The 16,569-nt window shown below is 50.6% G+C and overlaps 1 protein-coding gene across 1 annotated transcript in view; it reads left to right on the top strand.

Moving 5' to 3' along the window:
• Window positions 1-1,148, top strand: part of POLE (DNA polymerase epsilon, catalytic subunit) — a 33,357-nt gene extending 32,209 nt beyond the window's left edge. The window contains exons 46-48 of the mRNA XM_063173091.1: window positions 207-332; window positions 458-547; window positions 758-1,148. Of these exons, the coding sequence (XP_063029161.1) occupies window positions 207-332; window positions 458-547; window positions 758-871 (330 nt within the window). The 3' untranslated portion in view covers window positions 872-1,148. The remainder of the gene's footprint in view (window positions 1-206; window positions 333-457; window positions 548-757) is intronic.
• The last annotated feature ends 15,421 nt before the right edge of the window (window positions 1,149-16,569 follow it).

The following is a 16,569-nucleotide window of genomic DNA, read 5'->3' as shown; positions in this document are numbered from 1 at the left end:
ACTTTATCTCCCCTTTGTTTTGCAGCTCTGCCTGCTCTCCATGATCATCCTCTCCTAAAGCAAATTTTCTGTTCATCTTTTCTAGCTGCATGTGATGGATCTGAGCATGCTTGGGCTTTGGCTTATGTTCTGTCCTCTCCAGAAACAAGTTCCACCATCCCAGTGCATGGGACTTGCGGTGCTTACGCCCCTCTTTTTGCCCCTAGGACAGGCTGGTGGTGCCTGGCTGGCTCTGCCCCAGCTGCCATGTGCAGTATGATACTGATGCCATTGAGATGGCGCTGGTGGAAGCCCTGCAGAAGAAACTGATGGCCTTTGTGCTGCAGGACCTGGTAAGCACAGGGATCCCCCACTCTGCCTATTTCACTGGTTGTCTGTGCCTGGACACATTCACTTTGCCACTGGCAGAGAAGCTTGGCCTCATCTCTTGACCCACCTGAACCTCCTTGGCCTTCAGGTGTGCAGAAAGTGTCGTGGTGTGAAGGAGACACACATGCCTGTGTACTGCAGCTGTGCTGGAGACTTCGCCCTCACCATCTCCTCCCAGGTACTTCAACACCTGCCGAGCCCAGCAGCTCAGTGAGGGGCCCTAAGGTGCCCTGTGCCCCCTCTGCCTCTGCTCTAACTGCACATCCTGCAGCACCTGCTGAGCTGCTCTCTGGCCAGCCCTGCCCAGCCACTCCATCAGAGCCCTCAGAGCCCCTGGCTGCCCAGGATCCTGGGTAGCCTCCTTCCCTCCCTGTTCTTCTCTCCCCAGGTCTTCATGGACCATGTCAGTGTCTTCCAGAACATTGCCCGGCACTATGGCATGGCCTACTTGCTGGAAACCATTGAGTGGCTGCTGCACACCAACCTCCAGCTCCAGCAATGAGGGCTGGGCTGCTCTTCCTGCCTACTCCATGCTCTCACATCCATGGAGAGTGGTACTGGGCCCCCTTGGCCATGGGCCAGACCACAAAGACACTGCACACCCCTCCTGCAGGGAGGGAAGAGGAGGAGAGCCATGCTTGGCACTGGGTTGTCTTTGCCCAGAGCTGCCTGGTGGGGGATTTGGGAGTTTCCAGTGGCTAGAACTGGGTTCCACAGGTCTGTGCTGGCCCCAGGTGTAGTTTTAATTTTCAGTTTCTGTAAATAAATGGGTGGTAGAAGGCAGGTGTCATTTTTAGGGAGGGAGGAATCAGGGGCTGTGGGTGCCAGTGGCTGTGGCACCACCCATAGCCTGGGTCATACTGGTGGCTGTGGTACCAGTGGCTTCACCCCATCCTCAGCCCAGCCCTTGCCAGCCTGAGGCAGGCAATGCCCACAGGTGCTGCCCACACCTGCCAGCAGGTCCTGCCTGTGGGCAGCTGGCTGCGCTGGGGTGACTTCCCTGTGCCAATGCGCTTGGGCATGCTTGGCCCGGGCACTTGTCAGCTCTCATTAAGGTGTTAATGGGTCTGTCTGGTGAGGTGGGGGACCTGAGAGCCTATACACATCCCTGCAGGACCAGCAGCCCATGGCTGGAGGCTGTACATCCCTGCCATGGCAGGGCAGGGCTGGAGGATGGAGACACAGCCACCAGCTCTGAGCCCCTGTCCCTCCATTTCACTGCAGTGAGTGGCCCAGGCAAGGTTTATTGACAGCCTGTTCAGTAAAGGCAGGGCAACCCTGATGATGGGGAGAAGGTGATGCATCTGACTCCACTGATATCAGAAGGCTAATTAATTACTTTACTATACTATATTATTCTATATTACATTAATCTAAACTGAATCTGCACAAAGCACTCAACTGCCCAGAATGTTGTGACTGTCAGCTGACAGTCTGACACACACACGGATTCAATGGGTCAATGAATCAAAACACTCACCCCAGAATCTAATTACCAATTCTCTTCAAGTAAACAGTCTTCCACAATGCCTTCCACTTGTGAACAACAAGAGGCGCAGCAATTGAGGTAAGATCTGTTTTTTCTCTCTCTGAGGTTCAGAGAATGTGAATCCCAGAAAATATCCGTGGGAAGTTGTGCCTTGCTTTTCTCTGTGAAGCGAAATGCGGCTACAAGCTTGGGGCTGGCAGTGGTGGCAGGGGGGGCTGTAGGACATGTGCCACTCTTCCATGTGTGCTGCTCCTCAGGGAGGCAGCAGGTCCCTCAGAACTGGGAGCTACTGATGGTTTCAGGCAGAGCGTGCATTATCCACCCTGCCACCGTGACCTTTCTGCTCTGGTGGTGCCTGCAATGGCATGGCATGAGGCTGGAGCAGCCCCAGAGTCATTCCCCCACTGAGGAACCATCTAAGGAGGAGACCAATGGGCATTGTGATGGTGGGACAGGGCCGTCACCTGTAGCTGTAGTCAGGGAAGCCAAAGTGCTTTTCAGGGTGGATAGAGGAAGAGCGTGGGCTGCACTGAGTGGTCAGACAGGTCCAGTTTGCACTTATGGCTGATGGTCACGCTGACCCCACACAGCAGCAGAGACCATTAGCCCTCACATGCTATGGGCACGGCATCCCAAAGGGCATGCGCTCACCAGAGCCATGGCATCTCAATGGGCACAGGACCACTGCAGCCATGGGATCCTTGTGGGCATGACACCAGGAGCTTTTGGGCATCTCAATACAAGAAGATATAAATCTCTTAGAGAGCATCCAATGAGGGCTGTGAGGATGGTGGAGTGTCTAGATGTGAAGTCATACTTCACAGCTGAGGGCACTTGGTTTATTCAGACCTCACCAGGGGGGCTGCAGCTCCTCTTGAGAGGCAGGCACTGATCTCTGGTCCGTGAGCAGGGATAGAGCTCCAGAAGTGTTTGGACAACAAACACACACAGGGTGGGATTGTTGGGCTGTCTGGGCAAGGCCAGAAGTAGGACTTGATGAATCTTGTGAGTTCTTTCCAACTCAGGATATTCCATGCTTCTATGAAAAGAGGTGACCGGGTGCCGAGGAATAGCTCTGGAGCCCTTGGAGGATCCCAAAAAGGGGAAGAGCTTTGGGCTGGGCAGACCTGGAGTAGCACTGTGGTTGCACTGGGCTCGGTTCTCCTGATGCGAGGCAGGCAGGGGGATGCTTTGCGGGACGGTGTGCTCCTCTGTCCCCTCCCGTCACCCGGCTCACCCTGGGGGCCGTCCCGGGGTGACACCGCCGTGCTCCTGCTGCGCCTGATGTCCGCCTCATGTCCGCCTGATGTCCGCGTCCCCCGCAGTCGCTCCTCTCCTCCGGCTCCCGGGGCCCTCGGCGGGGCAGCGAGGGAGGGGCCTGAGCGGGGCCGGGGCTGCAGGAGCCGCCCCGCCCGCAGGGGGCGCTGCACGACCGGCTGGAGCCGAGCGGCTCGGCTGGGTTCGGCCGGGCCGGGCTGGGTTCGGCTGGGTTCGGCCGGGCTGGGTTCGGCTGGGTTCGGCCGGGCTGGGTTCGGCTGGGCCGGGCTGGGTTCGGCCGGGCTGGGCTGGGCCGGGCCGGGTTAGGCTGGGCCGGGCCGGGTTAGGCTGGGCCGGGCCGGGTTAGGCTGGGCTGGGTTCGGCCGGGCTGGGCCGGGCTGGGCTGGGCCAGGTTCGGCCGGGCTGGGTTCGGCTGGGCCGGGCCGGGCTGGGTTCGGCTGGGCTGGGCTGGCCAGAGTTCGAATAGATTTTTGCTTCTACTTATTAAAGCCCTGATGTCCTGGGTACTGCAAGGAAGCAACTGGAGATGTTTTATCTCTTCTGGAGGGAACTATCCTGGATGACCCCAAGACTCCTCCCAGTCACCTGGTGCTTTTGGATCTGTAATTTCGAGACCTGATATCCCGGGTAGCAGACTCAGACTACTCCAGGGAAGCTGCCTGAGATGTTTTGCTCTTTGGTAGAAAGTCTCTGTTCGAGGATCCAGCTGAGACTCCTCCCAAGCATCTTATAGAGTCTTTTCACTAATTACTGATAAATCCTGACATCCTGAGTAGTAGTCCAAGACTCCTACAAGTAAACAACCTGAGATGATTTTTCTGTTTTTGAACAAAAGTGTATCTGCTGGAATCTCCCTGCAGCTTCTCCCAGGCATCTCCCAATCTTTTCATCTGTACTATAGGCATTTGATATCCCAGGCACCAGCCGCAGACTCCTCCAGGGAAGCCGCCCAAGATGATTTTTCTCTTTGTGGAAATTGCATCTTCTAGGTTCCACATTAGGCGCCTGCCATGCATCTTCTGGAGTCTTTCTGTCTTTTATTTCAGCGCCTGAAATCCTGTGAAAAACGCCAATCACTTATTAAAAAATTTTAAAAGTTTAATAAAATGGCTATAAAATAGTAATACAAATTAGAACAATAAGAATTTGGAATCAGAGCTAGGACAATAAAGGACAATAAAAGCAAAGAACACAAAAGTTCAGATGCTTTCCTTAAAAAAAGCATGGCTTGCTAACAAAGGAATAACTCTTAAAAGTAATAGCCTTTTGCATATTCATATGTCTCATACATGATGCAGAAATTCTTTTCAAACAAAGGGTGTTCTCTGGTTATTGTCAAGTTCTCCTCCTTAATCCTGTTGGCACCTCAGAGATGAAAAGGAGGTGGAAGAAAGTTTGTCTTTTCTGATAACAAGGCAATATTTATTTTCTTAGAGCTTGTTGCTGTTATCTCTGTGCGAAGAATTTCTTTATTATCTCATCTCTTTTTTGAGCTAGTTAAAGAGTATCTTACATAGCATAGTTTCTGTTTTAACATTATGTTATAACCTAAAACTGTATTTAACACACTACATAAAAGAATTAGTACAGCATAATTTTCTAACATAACACATATAATATTCATTTTAATATTTGCGGAAAGCCAAGCATTTTTCACAATCCCAAATAGCAGCCCCAGATTTCTCCAGGGAAGGGATCCAAGATGATTCTTTTCTGTTCATGGGACCTACATCCTCAACGACCCACCCCAGACTCCTCCCAGGCATCTCCTGCAGGCTTTACACAGCTGCTTTAGTCTCCTCAGAACCCAGGAGCAGCTCAAGGCTCCTCCAAGAAAAGCAGCCTGGGATCCACCTGAGATTCCTCCCACTTCTTACAGTGCCCTGTGGTCGTGGGTAGCAGCCCCAGACTCCTCCCAGGGAGGCCTCCAAGATAATCTTTCTCTTCTGGAGGACTCTGCATCAGACAGATGCAAAATACAGCACCATGGATCATTGCAGAACTGTTGATTGTGCATAGGTCGAAGGCCCCAGAAATTAGTCTGGGAGCATTTCAAGGATCTTGGATAGTTTATGACTTCTTCTAAGACATAAAAGCCTCCTCTTCCATCAGAAGGGATGAACACTCTCAGGCTGTGGTGTGAATGTCCTGCTGTTTTTCCAGGGCTGGGGGGTTTTACTGGATAAAAAAAGCAGTATCCCACCTCCCTTCCCTGGCTCAAATCCCACCTTGCATCCCTCTCCCCCTGGGCTGTTCCCTTGTCAGCAAAGTGCTCAGGAGGATCTCTCTGCTCCACAGCCTTCCCAGCCACCAAAGGAAGGAGTCCACTAGATCCCCCTTTTCATCCTTTTTGCAGAAGGATGAAAATGGAATTCAGACATCACATTTGCCAGCCCCCTGGTGAGCCAGGACTGCTGATAGATGATAAAAAAGACCACTTACTTAAAGGACAAGATGCTTTCTTAAAGTTAAAAGAATACCTGTGCCAGTTAAAATATATTTTTCTTTAGATTTAATTAAATAATTTTACTTTATCCCCTAAAATTATTTTCCACAATGGATGCTCAACTTGCAAGTGTTGCCCATAATTCTGTAAAGGCATTTTCCAGACTGAGAAATCCAAATATCTGGTGTGCATGCTGTGGCTTCAGCCAGCACAGTCCTTCTCCTCTGCTGCCCTCACAATGACACCATCACACAGCCACTACCTGCAGGTCTCTCTTAATGATTCATCAGTCACTTTTCCTCTTTTCCTACCTGTCTCATTGCAGCCAGATTTTCTCTGCTGATTCTTATCTATAATTCAACTCATCTGCCTGTCCATTCTCCCATGTTCATGTACCCCCATTTTTGTTTGTATCTCTTCATTGCGTGTCCATCTGTGTCAGGCTGATTTACAGGTACTTTAGGGTTGGATGAAAACATTGAATTTTGGTGGCTTTTTTAAACATGGCATAGCTTTTGATACTTTTTGATTTCTCCTGATGCTGCGTCATGGTTTAGAAATGGTATTCTCCAAGGCAGTACTCCCACTAAAACCATGTGCCCCTCCCCTCTCCAACTGGAGGTACAAAAGGTAAAGATACCAGGTTGAGATAAGAACAATTCACTGGAAACAGCAAGGAGATAAGAAAACGAACTATAGCAGCAACACTGCTAATAACGAAAGGTATAAGAAATTAAATTATTACTGGGGAAAATTCCCCACTAATAGATACAACAGATGTTTTCTCAATTGGAAGCAAGCCCTTCTCAGAAGACAGTGCCTTTCCCCTGCACCCAGCAATGACATGAGGTGGTATAAAATAACATCAGGGTTCTGGACATGTCTGCTCCTTGCTAGTGCAAAAATGGCCCCTGTCCTGGCCAGAACCAGGGCACCTTGCATGCAGGTGAGCTTACAGGAAAGGCACTGGACAGAAGTAAACCCCTCACGGGACCTTCCCAGGCTGTATTCTGTTGTGCTCTGGCAGGGGTCAGTGACAGAGGAGATCTCACCAGATACAGCTTAGTCCTTGTTGCCTGAGCAGGAAAACAAGTGGCTCCAGGCTGCCCAGAAGCTACTTTGCCTCGGGGACTGTTGTGCTACCCCATGTGGGACAGTGTCGGATTCCCCTGCGGAGGCAGAGATGGATCACACTCATTTGATGCAGAACAATTTAACTTCTCAGGCCTAAACTGACAAAGAAATTAAACAGTTTCCTCTTGTGCTCATTAAAGCCATGATTCCTGGAGCCCTTCCTGGAGGACAGCCTCACCTACCATCCGGGCTCTGGCTCTATGGAGAATTTCAGGCAAGAATGAGCTCACCACAGTTTCTGGAGCTCTTGGGGGTAAATCATACACCATGTAGAGGATGAGGTGGTGTAAGAATGTTTTAACAACGTCTGCGGAGAGCTGATGGTGATAAAGCTGTTCCAGGATACCAAGGTGTCTCTGCAGACAGGTTAGAATAGAAAATCAGAGGCACAGACTTCTGGATGATAGAATGGAGGCAGACAGGGACAGGCCAGGGACAGGTGCCAGTCCCACCCGAAAGGGTGACTCTTTCTACCACCCATCAACCGGAGGGTCCCTCTGGTTGGCAGGACGTGGTGGGCACATGGAGGGCACTGACCCACCAAAGGAGAGCAGTACTAAGGCTGTGACACATGGAAGCAGCCCTTCCTCTGGAGGTGCCAGCAGCAGAAGCTCTTGGGGCTGTGAACAGGTCAGGCCTCCTCATGTGTTGCACGCCAACAGCCTCCTCTCTTAGGACAGCACTCCCAGAAACTCTGCTCTACCTGTGCTACATGCAGAGTTATAGGGATGCAGTAGGACCTAGAGACCATGACAACCCTCAGAGGGCCCCTTCACTGACTCAAAGAATAAAACAGTATCTCTCAGTCCTAAGGGCATCACCTTGCAGGTTACCAGAAGTCTGGCCCAAAGAGAAGGTTCCCACCTACTTTGTGTGAAAACTAATCCAGACCCAGAGCAATTCCCCACTCACCAGATTGCACAACTGGTGGGGTGCTGCTCAACTGAAAATCCCTGACACTGGACCCTTTGATCCTGAACCTTTACTCACCAGATGCTTTCCTGGCCAGCAAACACCTTTTCTCCAGCTTCTGTCTCCCCTATAAGTTTTCCAGAAATGGAACAGTGTTTTCAAGCCATGGAAACCACCATGTTGCTGTAAGATCAGTCAGCATCAGGTTTTGATGGCTAAATCTTCAGCCTGTCTCATGCCTGAGGTCTGTGTAACAGCCTTTCATCAAGCTGTTTCCACACTGAAATCTACTCAAAGTCATGACAAAATCAACACTGAAAATCAACCCTGAAAACGAATAGTTTCAAGCTTTGGTTACTGCCTAGAAACAAACACTTAAACAAATAAGCCAAAATCTCTTTTCTTGATCACCAGGATGGTGCTTCTTTATTTGCATTGCTTGCTTCTCATAGGGTTGAAGGAATCATCATGTACAGCTGTAGAAAGATCAGGAGAAACAAAAAGCAGAATACTTCCAAAAGCAGCACATGCTGATGTTAGCCAGATGAGCAGCAGAAGTTCCCAGCATGTCAAATGCAGCTTCTCAGTATACCCAGATAACAGAACAGGGAAGGATGGGGGTGGGGAATAAACAGTCTGGTCTCAGACTGGAAGAAATCCTCAAGCCATTAAGTGCTGAGGTTGGGAAGGTGAAGAACTGGGCAGGAATTGTAACACACGCAGACGAGAAGGGGAAGAACAGCAAAGCCAGTCTGTCTCAGAGACGGGAGGCAAGAACCTCTGGGAGAGGTGCCTCTACCTGAGAGGCGCCAGAAAGGAGACTCAAAACCTGAACATGACTGCCAGCCTAGGAAGAGCCCAGGAAGTGTGGTAGTGATGGAAAGCCTGGCATTCCTCACCTTGGGTGTCATCACAGGGCATCTGGAAGCCTCACAGACAAGGCGAATGCTGGCATCATGGGGTCTGGCTGTTGGACCATTTCCTGAGACTAGGGATTTCACACATCAAAGTGAAAATAACCACTACAACTGTCTAGAGGTGGAAAATTTACACAGTTCCCACCCCTGGCCCCTCTGCCACAGTCATCACACAGCAACTGGCCACGTCCAGCCCTCTGGTGTTCAGGACATGCCTTTGTTACACTTCCAGAACACAATAAATGTGTGCCAGCAGCACAGCCTCAAGGGTATCTTTGCAAATAAACAAAGCTATCTTTCCAGAAGCCATTTGTGCTGCCAGAATGGCAGTGAGCTGTAATGACCACAACACACACCCAGACGGGCAAGGAATCTGAATCCTTTATTCAAAGAAATGAGCTGGCTTTATACACTTTTTCAAGGCACAGTGTTTCCTTACACGGTAATTTTCACTATGTGACCTATCCCATGTTGCCACATCAGCAAGAAGGATATTTTCTAAATATCCTTCTATGGGGTGATCCTGTGCTGTTCACCTGTCAGCTTCCAGCAGGCTCCTCTCTGCCGGACTCTGCCATGTGGCACCTCCTCCTCCTAAGGTGAGGCAGAGAAAAGCCTCTCTGCGCTGCCATGTGCTTCTGCAGGCACGTCCCACAGCTGAACTCCATCCCATCTCTTCCCACTGTGAGCCCCTGTTAACACTGGAAGTTCAGGAAAGCTCTTTCTCCCTTTCCAAGTGGACCAACTGTGCTGTTTCTTTTGCTTCTGCCTCAGGCTGCAAATACAATTGTCTCTTCAGGCTGTGAGACAAAATGATGGAAGCAGGTACCATACTGTAGCCTTGCATGTCCTCCTCTTGAAAAACAGAGACTGCTGTTAGTTAAAGGAAAAAGAAGAGTGGAGAAACAAAAATTATTATTATTACTATTGTTATTGTTATTGTTATTGTTATTATTTTAAGTAGCAATTGTAAAGGTCTGTCCTTCCATCATTCTCACCTTCAGAAGCTTCCAAATTTTTAACCGCTAATCTCATTTCCCTCTTCTTTCTTTTCTCCTTCTTTTTATTTCCTGCTGACTTGTAATATTACCCCTTGGCCCCACTAGTAAGGTGCTGGGAGGGAAATGACTGAGAGGTATCTTCTCCATGATAGATTTATTCCTTCAGCAAGAGCTGTCTTTGGACCAGGGCTGTTACAACCTATCCCCAAAGGCAATGGTAACCCAGGTTCTCGTTACTAGATTCTTTGGAGCAGATCAGAGTGAAATGACACTGAATGACTGGTGTCTGTGTAAATATACACAAGTAGGGTTTATTGTAGAAAAATGTGATTGCACAGTGTTATGGATGAGTAATGAGATAGTTGGCTCTCACAACTAAGGGGTGAACATTACAGGTATGTTAAGAGAAGTTTTACAGATGTATAATTATGTTTCTGCAATGTGCTCCCCCAGTATTGTTATCACAGAACAGCCTGGGTATTCCAAACACTTGGGAGGGTGGGCTTGTTACTATGGTAACACCTGACCTCCAATCAGAATGTAGGAAAGTGATCTCCACCACTGGACAGCAAGGAAGGAGTTGACTGACAAGGCTCTAGGAGAGGCTAGAGGTATAAAAGGCAGAGCATCCATTCTGAAGATGAGCCACGTGGCTGGTAGTCATGGTGGAGCTCCTGGTGCTGTAATTTTTCCTTATTTGGTCCTTTTGTTGTATTTTTTTGCTAAAGTTTAATAAATCTAAAATTTTAGGAAGTGAGCTGTTGTTTCTCACAGTACAGGCAAGTAGGTATGCAGTCGTTTTTGTTGTTATCTACAGTAATCTGACAAGAGTAGGAAGATCTCATACCCAAAGGCCTCAAGACAGACTTGGTCTTTTCAGATCAGAGACTGGCCATTACACATCCAAAAGCTCTCCTCCTCCATTTTAACAAAGCACCCTAGCATCTCCACAAATGGAAGAATATTTTGAGTCATCATCCCTTCACAGTTCAGTCTTTCACAAGGAGCCTCCTGGTATCTGGGATGCAGGATGACAGAGGAACGTTCTGCTCAATCCTGGACTTGTCTGTACTCCCAATGCCCTTTCAAACCACAGTGCTTTTGATTAGTCCCCAGACCACCTGATGCTGCCTCCCTCCCCACCAACCCTTACCCTGGGGCTCTGAGCATTATCTGCAGAGGAGAAACCCCCACTAGCAGTCCAGAAGGAGCCCCAAGCCTCTGGCCATCCCAGCACCCACCTGGGACACAGCAGGAAGCTGGGCATGCTTATAAGGTAGATTTTCCACCTCTGACAGCAATGCTAATTAGTTTCTTGAATGTCCCTTCTTCTTTGTACCTTAACTAGCCACCTTTGGAGTCCTGCTTGTGTCAAAAAGGCAGGGCAAGACAGAAGAGCAAGATGGAAGAGGTGGCACCAGCTCTCTAACCAAAGGGCAGGTGGCCCATCTCCAAGGCAGTTCAGCACATGTTACAGTGAATTTGGGGCAAAGGGACACTCTGGCTTCCAAGCAAACAGTCACATCCAGTGCTGGCAGGTTCTCTGGCACAACTTCCTTAGCAGGGATGGAACTGGAGGTGGCTATAGGCGAGCTTAGGCTCTGCTGCGGGCTTGGTGGGCAGGAGACTGGTGCCCAGGGTGGGGTGGCAGTCCTGAATATCCATGTCCTTCCAGCAGGTAGAGGGCTGCCACTGGTTTGGGGGTGACCCCCAGGCAGGTGTATTTGTGCCTCAAGCTGATCAAGAGTAGGGCCAGCACGGGACCCAGTCCCTGCTGTGGGCCCTGTTACATGGTCAGGGAATAGTCTCTGCAGGGTCCATGAGGAGAGCTGTCCCATGGTGCTGCCAGGGCTCTCCTGGCCCAGCCAGAGCTGCATCTGGGAGAATGCCCGTGGAGGGGATGCCCAGCCAGCTGGCATCCCCACAGGCATGGGATATGATCCCACATCAGGCAGGGATGTGACTGTGTCAGGATCGTCCTAATCAGAGACTCTGCGTCAGAGCCCCTGGCTCTGCTCCTGCTCAGCAGCACAGGGCCACAGAACTCGCACTGCTGAACCTGGGACCTGCTCCTGGGGGCACTGGGGACTTGTCCAGCTGCAGGTGGGGAAGGAGGATGAGTTGGGCTGGGATGAGACATAGCACAGAGCACCCTGGGTGTCCCAGGTCTGCAGTCCTTTTTTCCTGAGGGGCAGCATTTCCTGGTGGATGCTGGAGGCCAGGATTGTGCTGCAGAGATGGCATCACAGGTGTGAAGGAGACCTCAAACCTGCCAAAGGAAGGCTGGGGCTCGATCTTGACAGGAAATACGGGTGCTAATGTCTTGAAAACGACTTGATGGGTGAGGGTCTTTTAAGGAGAAATAGTGTTAATGTCTCTACATCAAGCTGCAAGTCTGTTGCAGAACTCAGACATTTGAACTTCCAAACTTTGGGGGAAAATGTCAATACATACTCAAGGAGGGATATGTGGTAGGCAGCTCAGGAAGGCTGTACCTTCCTAGGTCCTCAGCCAATGGGGAAGGGAAGAGGGTTACATGCGGCCAAGAGTTTAGAATAAAAGGAGGCAGCATCCTCCTAAACCAGGAAACTGCACAGGGTTATGTCCCAGTGGACTCTCTTTACTCGAATAAAGTTGCAGGACTCCTCTACGGACAATGGCTTTTCATAGTGTGGCTTTTCTGCACAATCCTCAGCTGCCAGAGCATCTCCTTCTTTTCTCTTTCTGCCCCACACAGCTCCCTGCTCCACCTGTGTTCTGGGCCAGCTGGGGCTGCCTCCCTCTGCGCCAGCTCCCCACAGACACCTGCACTGGCTGCTGCTGCTGCTGCTCCTCCCTTTCGGGTTCTAGAACACTTTGGGTTCCAGTGGGAGCCCAGAGCTTCAGAGAAGCTGGCCTTTAACTTGTGACAAGTCTTGCCACAGCATACAAAGCATCTCAAGTCGACGCTAACTTTGGTGCCTAATGACAGTCCCCTGATGGTGGCCCTGGTAGCTCATCCTTTCCTCTCCCAAACTGCAGTGATGCCAGCTTTCCTGTTCTTGGTTTAGTTATCCTTCTTTCAAAGATTCCCAGAGATTTTTTTCATTCGTCCACTATGCACACAGTGATTCCTGGAGAGCTGCAGAAATGCAAGAGCAGCAGCAGTAGTCTCCTCTGGGGATTTTAGAGGGAACAGCCTCTCAGACAGCTGTTCTGAGCCTTCCTGCAGCCAGGTTTTACTCCTAAAAATGACACAACTGAAAAGCTCCAATGATCAGTGACCTAGCTGAGCAGTGATCAAAAAAAGCAACACTCTTTATCCCACTGAAGCCTAATAGTGATGTTTGTTGGAAAAATAGCATCCCAATAAGTTCTCTTGTGCCAAACACAAAATTTCTGGTACTGAAAAAGAAGCTTCTGATTAACCAAATAAAAATGTAAACAAGCAATGAGAGTGGACACTGCTCTGCCTTCTTGGGGCAGGAAGCCAGAATGTCCCTCTGTTCTGTAAAGGACATCCTTCTCACTAAAATGAAGAGCTCTGGAATGCACCACAAGGCAGTCAGTGCTCACCAGGCTCTGACAGCAGTTCAGCCTGGGCAGCTCAGCTCAGATGAGTGCTTGCACTACTTCAGTGCTCCCAAGAAGCATCTGGACCCCATTTGCCCCTCAGGAAATGTATATAGATCCCAAACAGCATCCTTATTTTGGGGAAAAAAATATGTTGAGCTTCAGGCAATGGGAGGCAATGGGATACAGGCAATGGGAAGTTGTTAAGCTTCTGGAAAAACAACTTGCATTTTATTATCCAAAAGCACTCTAGAGTGCAAGCAGAGACAGGAGGCAAAGTGAATGTCGAGTCCCATAAACCCTGCTCCATCCCGAGAGAACTTCTGTGGTGCTATGTCCAGGCTGGCACTCCAGGTAAACACATAAAGAACATCACTGACACACAGAAGTAAATCAAGTGCAGGCAACCAGGATTGCTGGGGCTGGAAGTAAGGGATGCATGAGGGGAGGAGGAACTCCGTTTGTTCATTCTGGAGTATCAAAGGCATTGAGGATCCTAGTTGCTACATTCAGAAGCATCTGCCTAATGAGAAGATGCCAAGGGGACGGTGCTGGGTCCTTAGAGGTGCATGGTGATAGGACAAGTGTTGATGGGCACACAATAGAACATAGGGAATTCCAGCTGGGTACACAAGAGAAAAAAACTACCATGAGATGGCTGAGGTGCTGGAACAGGGCCCAGAGAGTCTGTGGGATCTCCATCCCTGGAGACACTAGAAGCTCAACTAGAGGAGAACCTGAGCAACCACTCCTAATGGAATCTGTTTGGAGTGGGAGGCTGCTCTGGAGACCTCTGAAGGTCCTTTGCCATCTACATTATTCTGTGATACACCGAGCAGCAGTGATAGCACAGATTTGGCAAGAAAACTTGCAATAGACACCAGTAAAACCAAGTGGGTGACCACAGCCCTGCCCACAGCTGATACCAGGTGAAACATCCCATAAGAAAGGGAGAGGAGGACAGAGGGTTGGTGTGCTAGAAGGCAACTGACAAACCCAGCCCACTCTCCAGATTTTTTATTGTACTCCATACCTTTGTGTGGGAGAAGAGGTTTATTTAGGTGTGTTTGGAAGATAACTTGTAGGAGTATACTAAGTGCACAGAGCAGATGTCTTCACTCCAACTCACCCTGAGCAGTTCTGGCAAAGTGCAGACAGTCTGTCCATTGTCCCCAGGCTGCTGGGGGCAGGCTGTGGAGTCCCCTCACGGCCTCCTTCCACAGTCCATCCAGCTTTTCCAACTGCTGGGCCTTATCCGGCAGGATAATGCACTTGGTGAGGCAATTGGAGAACAAAGGACAAGCAGGAAGTGTATTGCTGGAAGGTTCAAAGCAGTGGCAGTGAAAAACTGTCCAGCTTGCAGAGATTTTAGTGCACATAGGCACAGATTTGCTCATCTCTCTGCAACTCTGACAATCCACCAGGTAGGGTCTGTGTTTCCAAACAGCTTCTTCACAAAGTAAGTGGATTAGCTTGGAAGGGACCTCTGGAGGTCTTTGCTCCAAGCCCCGTTTCTCAAAGCAGGGCCTTCAGCTCTGACGCGACAGCACGGCTGGGTGCCATTCCCTGGCAGAACGCAGAGCTGTGGGCTCCCACCCAGCGGACAGGCCGCGCCGCCAGGAGCTCCCGCACCCCGCAGGCACAGGGAGCCAGCTCCGTCCGGGCCGCGCTCCCCTCCGCACCCCGCAGGCACAGGGAGCCAGCTCCGCCCGGGCCGCGCTTTACTCCGCACCCCGCAGGCACAGGGAGCCAGCTCCGCCCGGGCCGCGCTTTACTCCGCACCCCGCAGGCACAGGGAGCCAGCTCCGCCCGGGCCGCGCTCCGCTCCCGCTCCCTCAGCAGCGCCGGCGGCTGCAGGAGCCTCCCGGCCCGCAGGGGGCGCTGCACGACGGCATCGAGCGGCTCCAGCGGCTGGGCCGGGCCCAGCTCGGGCAGTGGCTCATCGCCATTTCGTGGTCAGGAGGGAGCCTTGTCGCGGCGGGAGGGAGTGCTGTCCCCTGGACAGACTGGCACAGGTGCCCGGGGGCTTTTCGCTTCTCCCGCAGCTCTGAGCACGACCGCGCGACAGCGGGCCTTGGAGCCACTTTGGCGATGGATTCCCCGCTGTGGCAGGGCCGGGAGTCCAGCTGTGGCTTCCATCCCTCCGTCTCTCCTCCCTGTGCCAGGTTGGCCAGTGAACTCCAGTTCCGAGAATCTCCATGAATGAGGTCACCTGGGGGATTTCTGTCCTGTGCAGAATGTGGCTGACATGGTCCCGTCTGGAGGGACGCTCTGCCAGGAAGGAGTCACCACTTTCTGCCAGGACATGCCTGCAATGAAAGCGCAGCACTCTCTGCCAGAGCTTGTGGTTTGTGCCTCAGTCACCACCTCGGGTCCTCAGTTTGAGGACCTGATAGGTTACATCATCACGAACTGGAATGTGAGTGGAATCAAATCTGCTTACAGCTTCTCCTGTGTTCTGCAACAGAACTCAGAAAGCCTATGTCCCTGCATAACCCTGAAGTACATCTTTGCAGGTGGAGGTGCATGGCAATGCATGAGGGACTCCTCCTGTGTTTTAATTTGTGCTTTCCAAGAAAAACGGCCAGTTCTGCTTTGACCATAATGTGAATCCAAAAGAAATTGATGAAAATCTGCCCTTTTCCCTTCCTGGAGAACCTCTGGCCACAGGGCACAGGAAAGGTGACTATCAGCCTCAAGAATGCATCATGAGGTAACTGTGCATGTGGTGTGGCCATATGGTAGAGGCAGTCTGAAGCTTGAGAGCCTGTGAAGCTGTTCTGGCGCTCCAAAATGACTGACATGGACACAAGGATGAATTAAAGCAAAGTTGTAGGTGCTATGAGTATCCAAAACCAAAAACATGTAGCCTCCTGACCAGCACTGCTCCTTCTTCAGGGATGCTCCAGGGACAGCTTTCTGGAAGAGCAGCTGGATTTGCTATTTAACTTGGTGGTTTTCTAGACCAGATCCACTCCCCAGTCTGCTGGGCTCCCTGGGCTCCTGCTGCTCACAAAACTTTGGTGCTTCTGCAGAGTCACCATTCCTGATGGCTGTACTGGACCAGGCATAGGCATGTTTTGTCTCAATCATTCTGATTTACAACAGGAAAGATATGACTGTAGGAGAGAGTCCCATGGAGGTTGGGCAGTGCATTCTTAGCCAGTTTCCTTCTCCCCCCTGGGTTTCATGCTCAGTTCCCTCCTCCAACGCACTTCCTGCAGGAGGGCTGAAATGGCTGGCTGTGCATGCATGAACAAAACAGCACAAAGAGTCAAGTTTACAAAAAGCTTTCTACCAGGTTAACTAGAAAATAAAGTGGATTAGGCCTACTCATTCTCTTTCCCTCCTTTTCTTTTTCACTTTCTTTGTCTCACAACCCCAGCTCTGGACCACCCATGCAGCAAGACCAAGATGGGATCTGCATACTGATTATAATCTTTGTTCTCTTTCTCCCTCTTCTGTGTTTAT

This window comes from Melospiza melodia, chromosome 20, assembly GCF_035770615.1.
Source record: "Melospiza melodia melodia isolate bMelMel2 chromosome 20, bMelMel2.pri, whole genome shotgun sequence".
Lineage (NCBI taxonomy): Eukaryota > Metazoa > Chordata > Aves > Passeriformes > Passerellidae > Melospiza > Melospiza melodia.
Note: the sequence above shows the minus strand (reverse complement) of the source record. Positions and strands in the feature narration are given on the sequence as shown.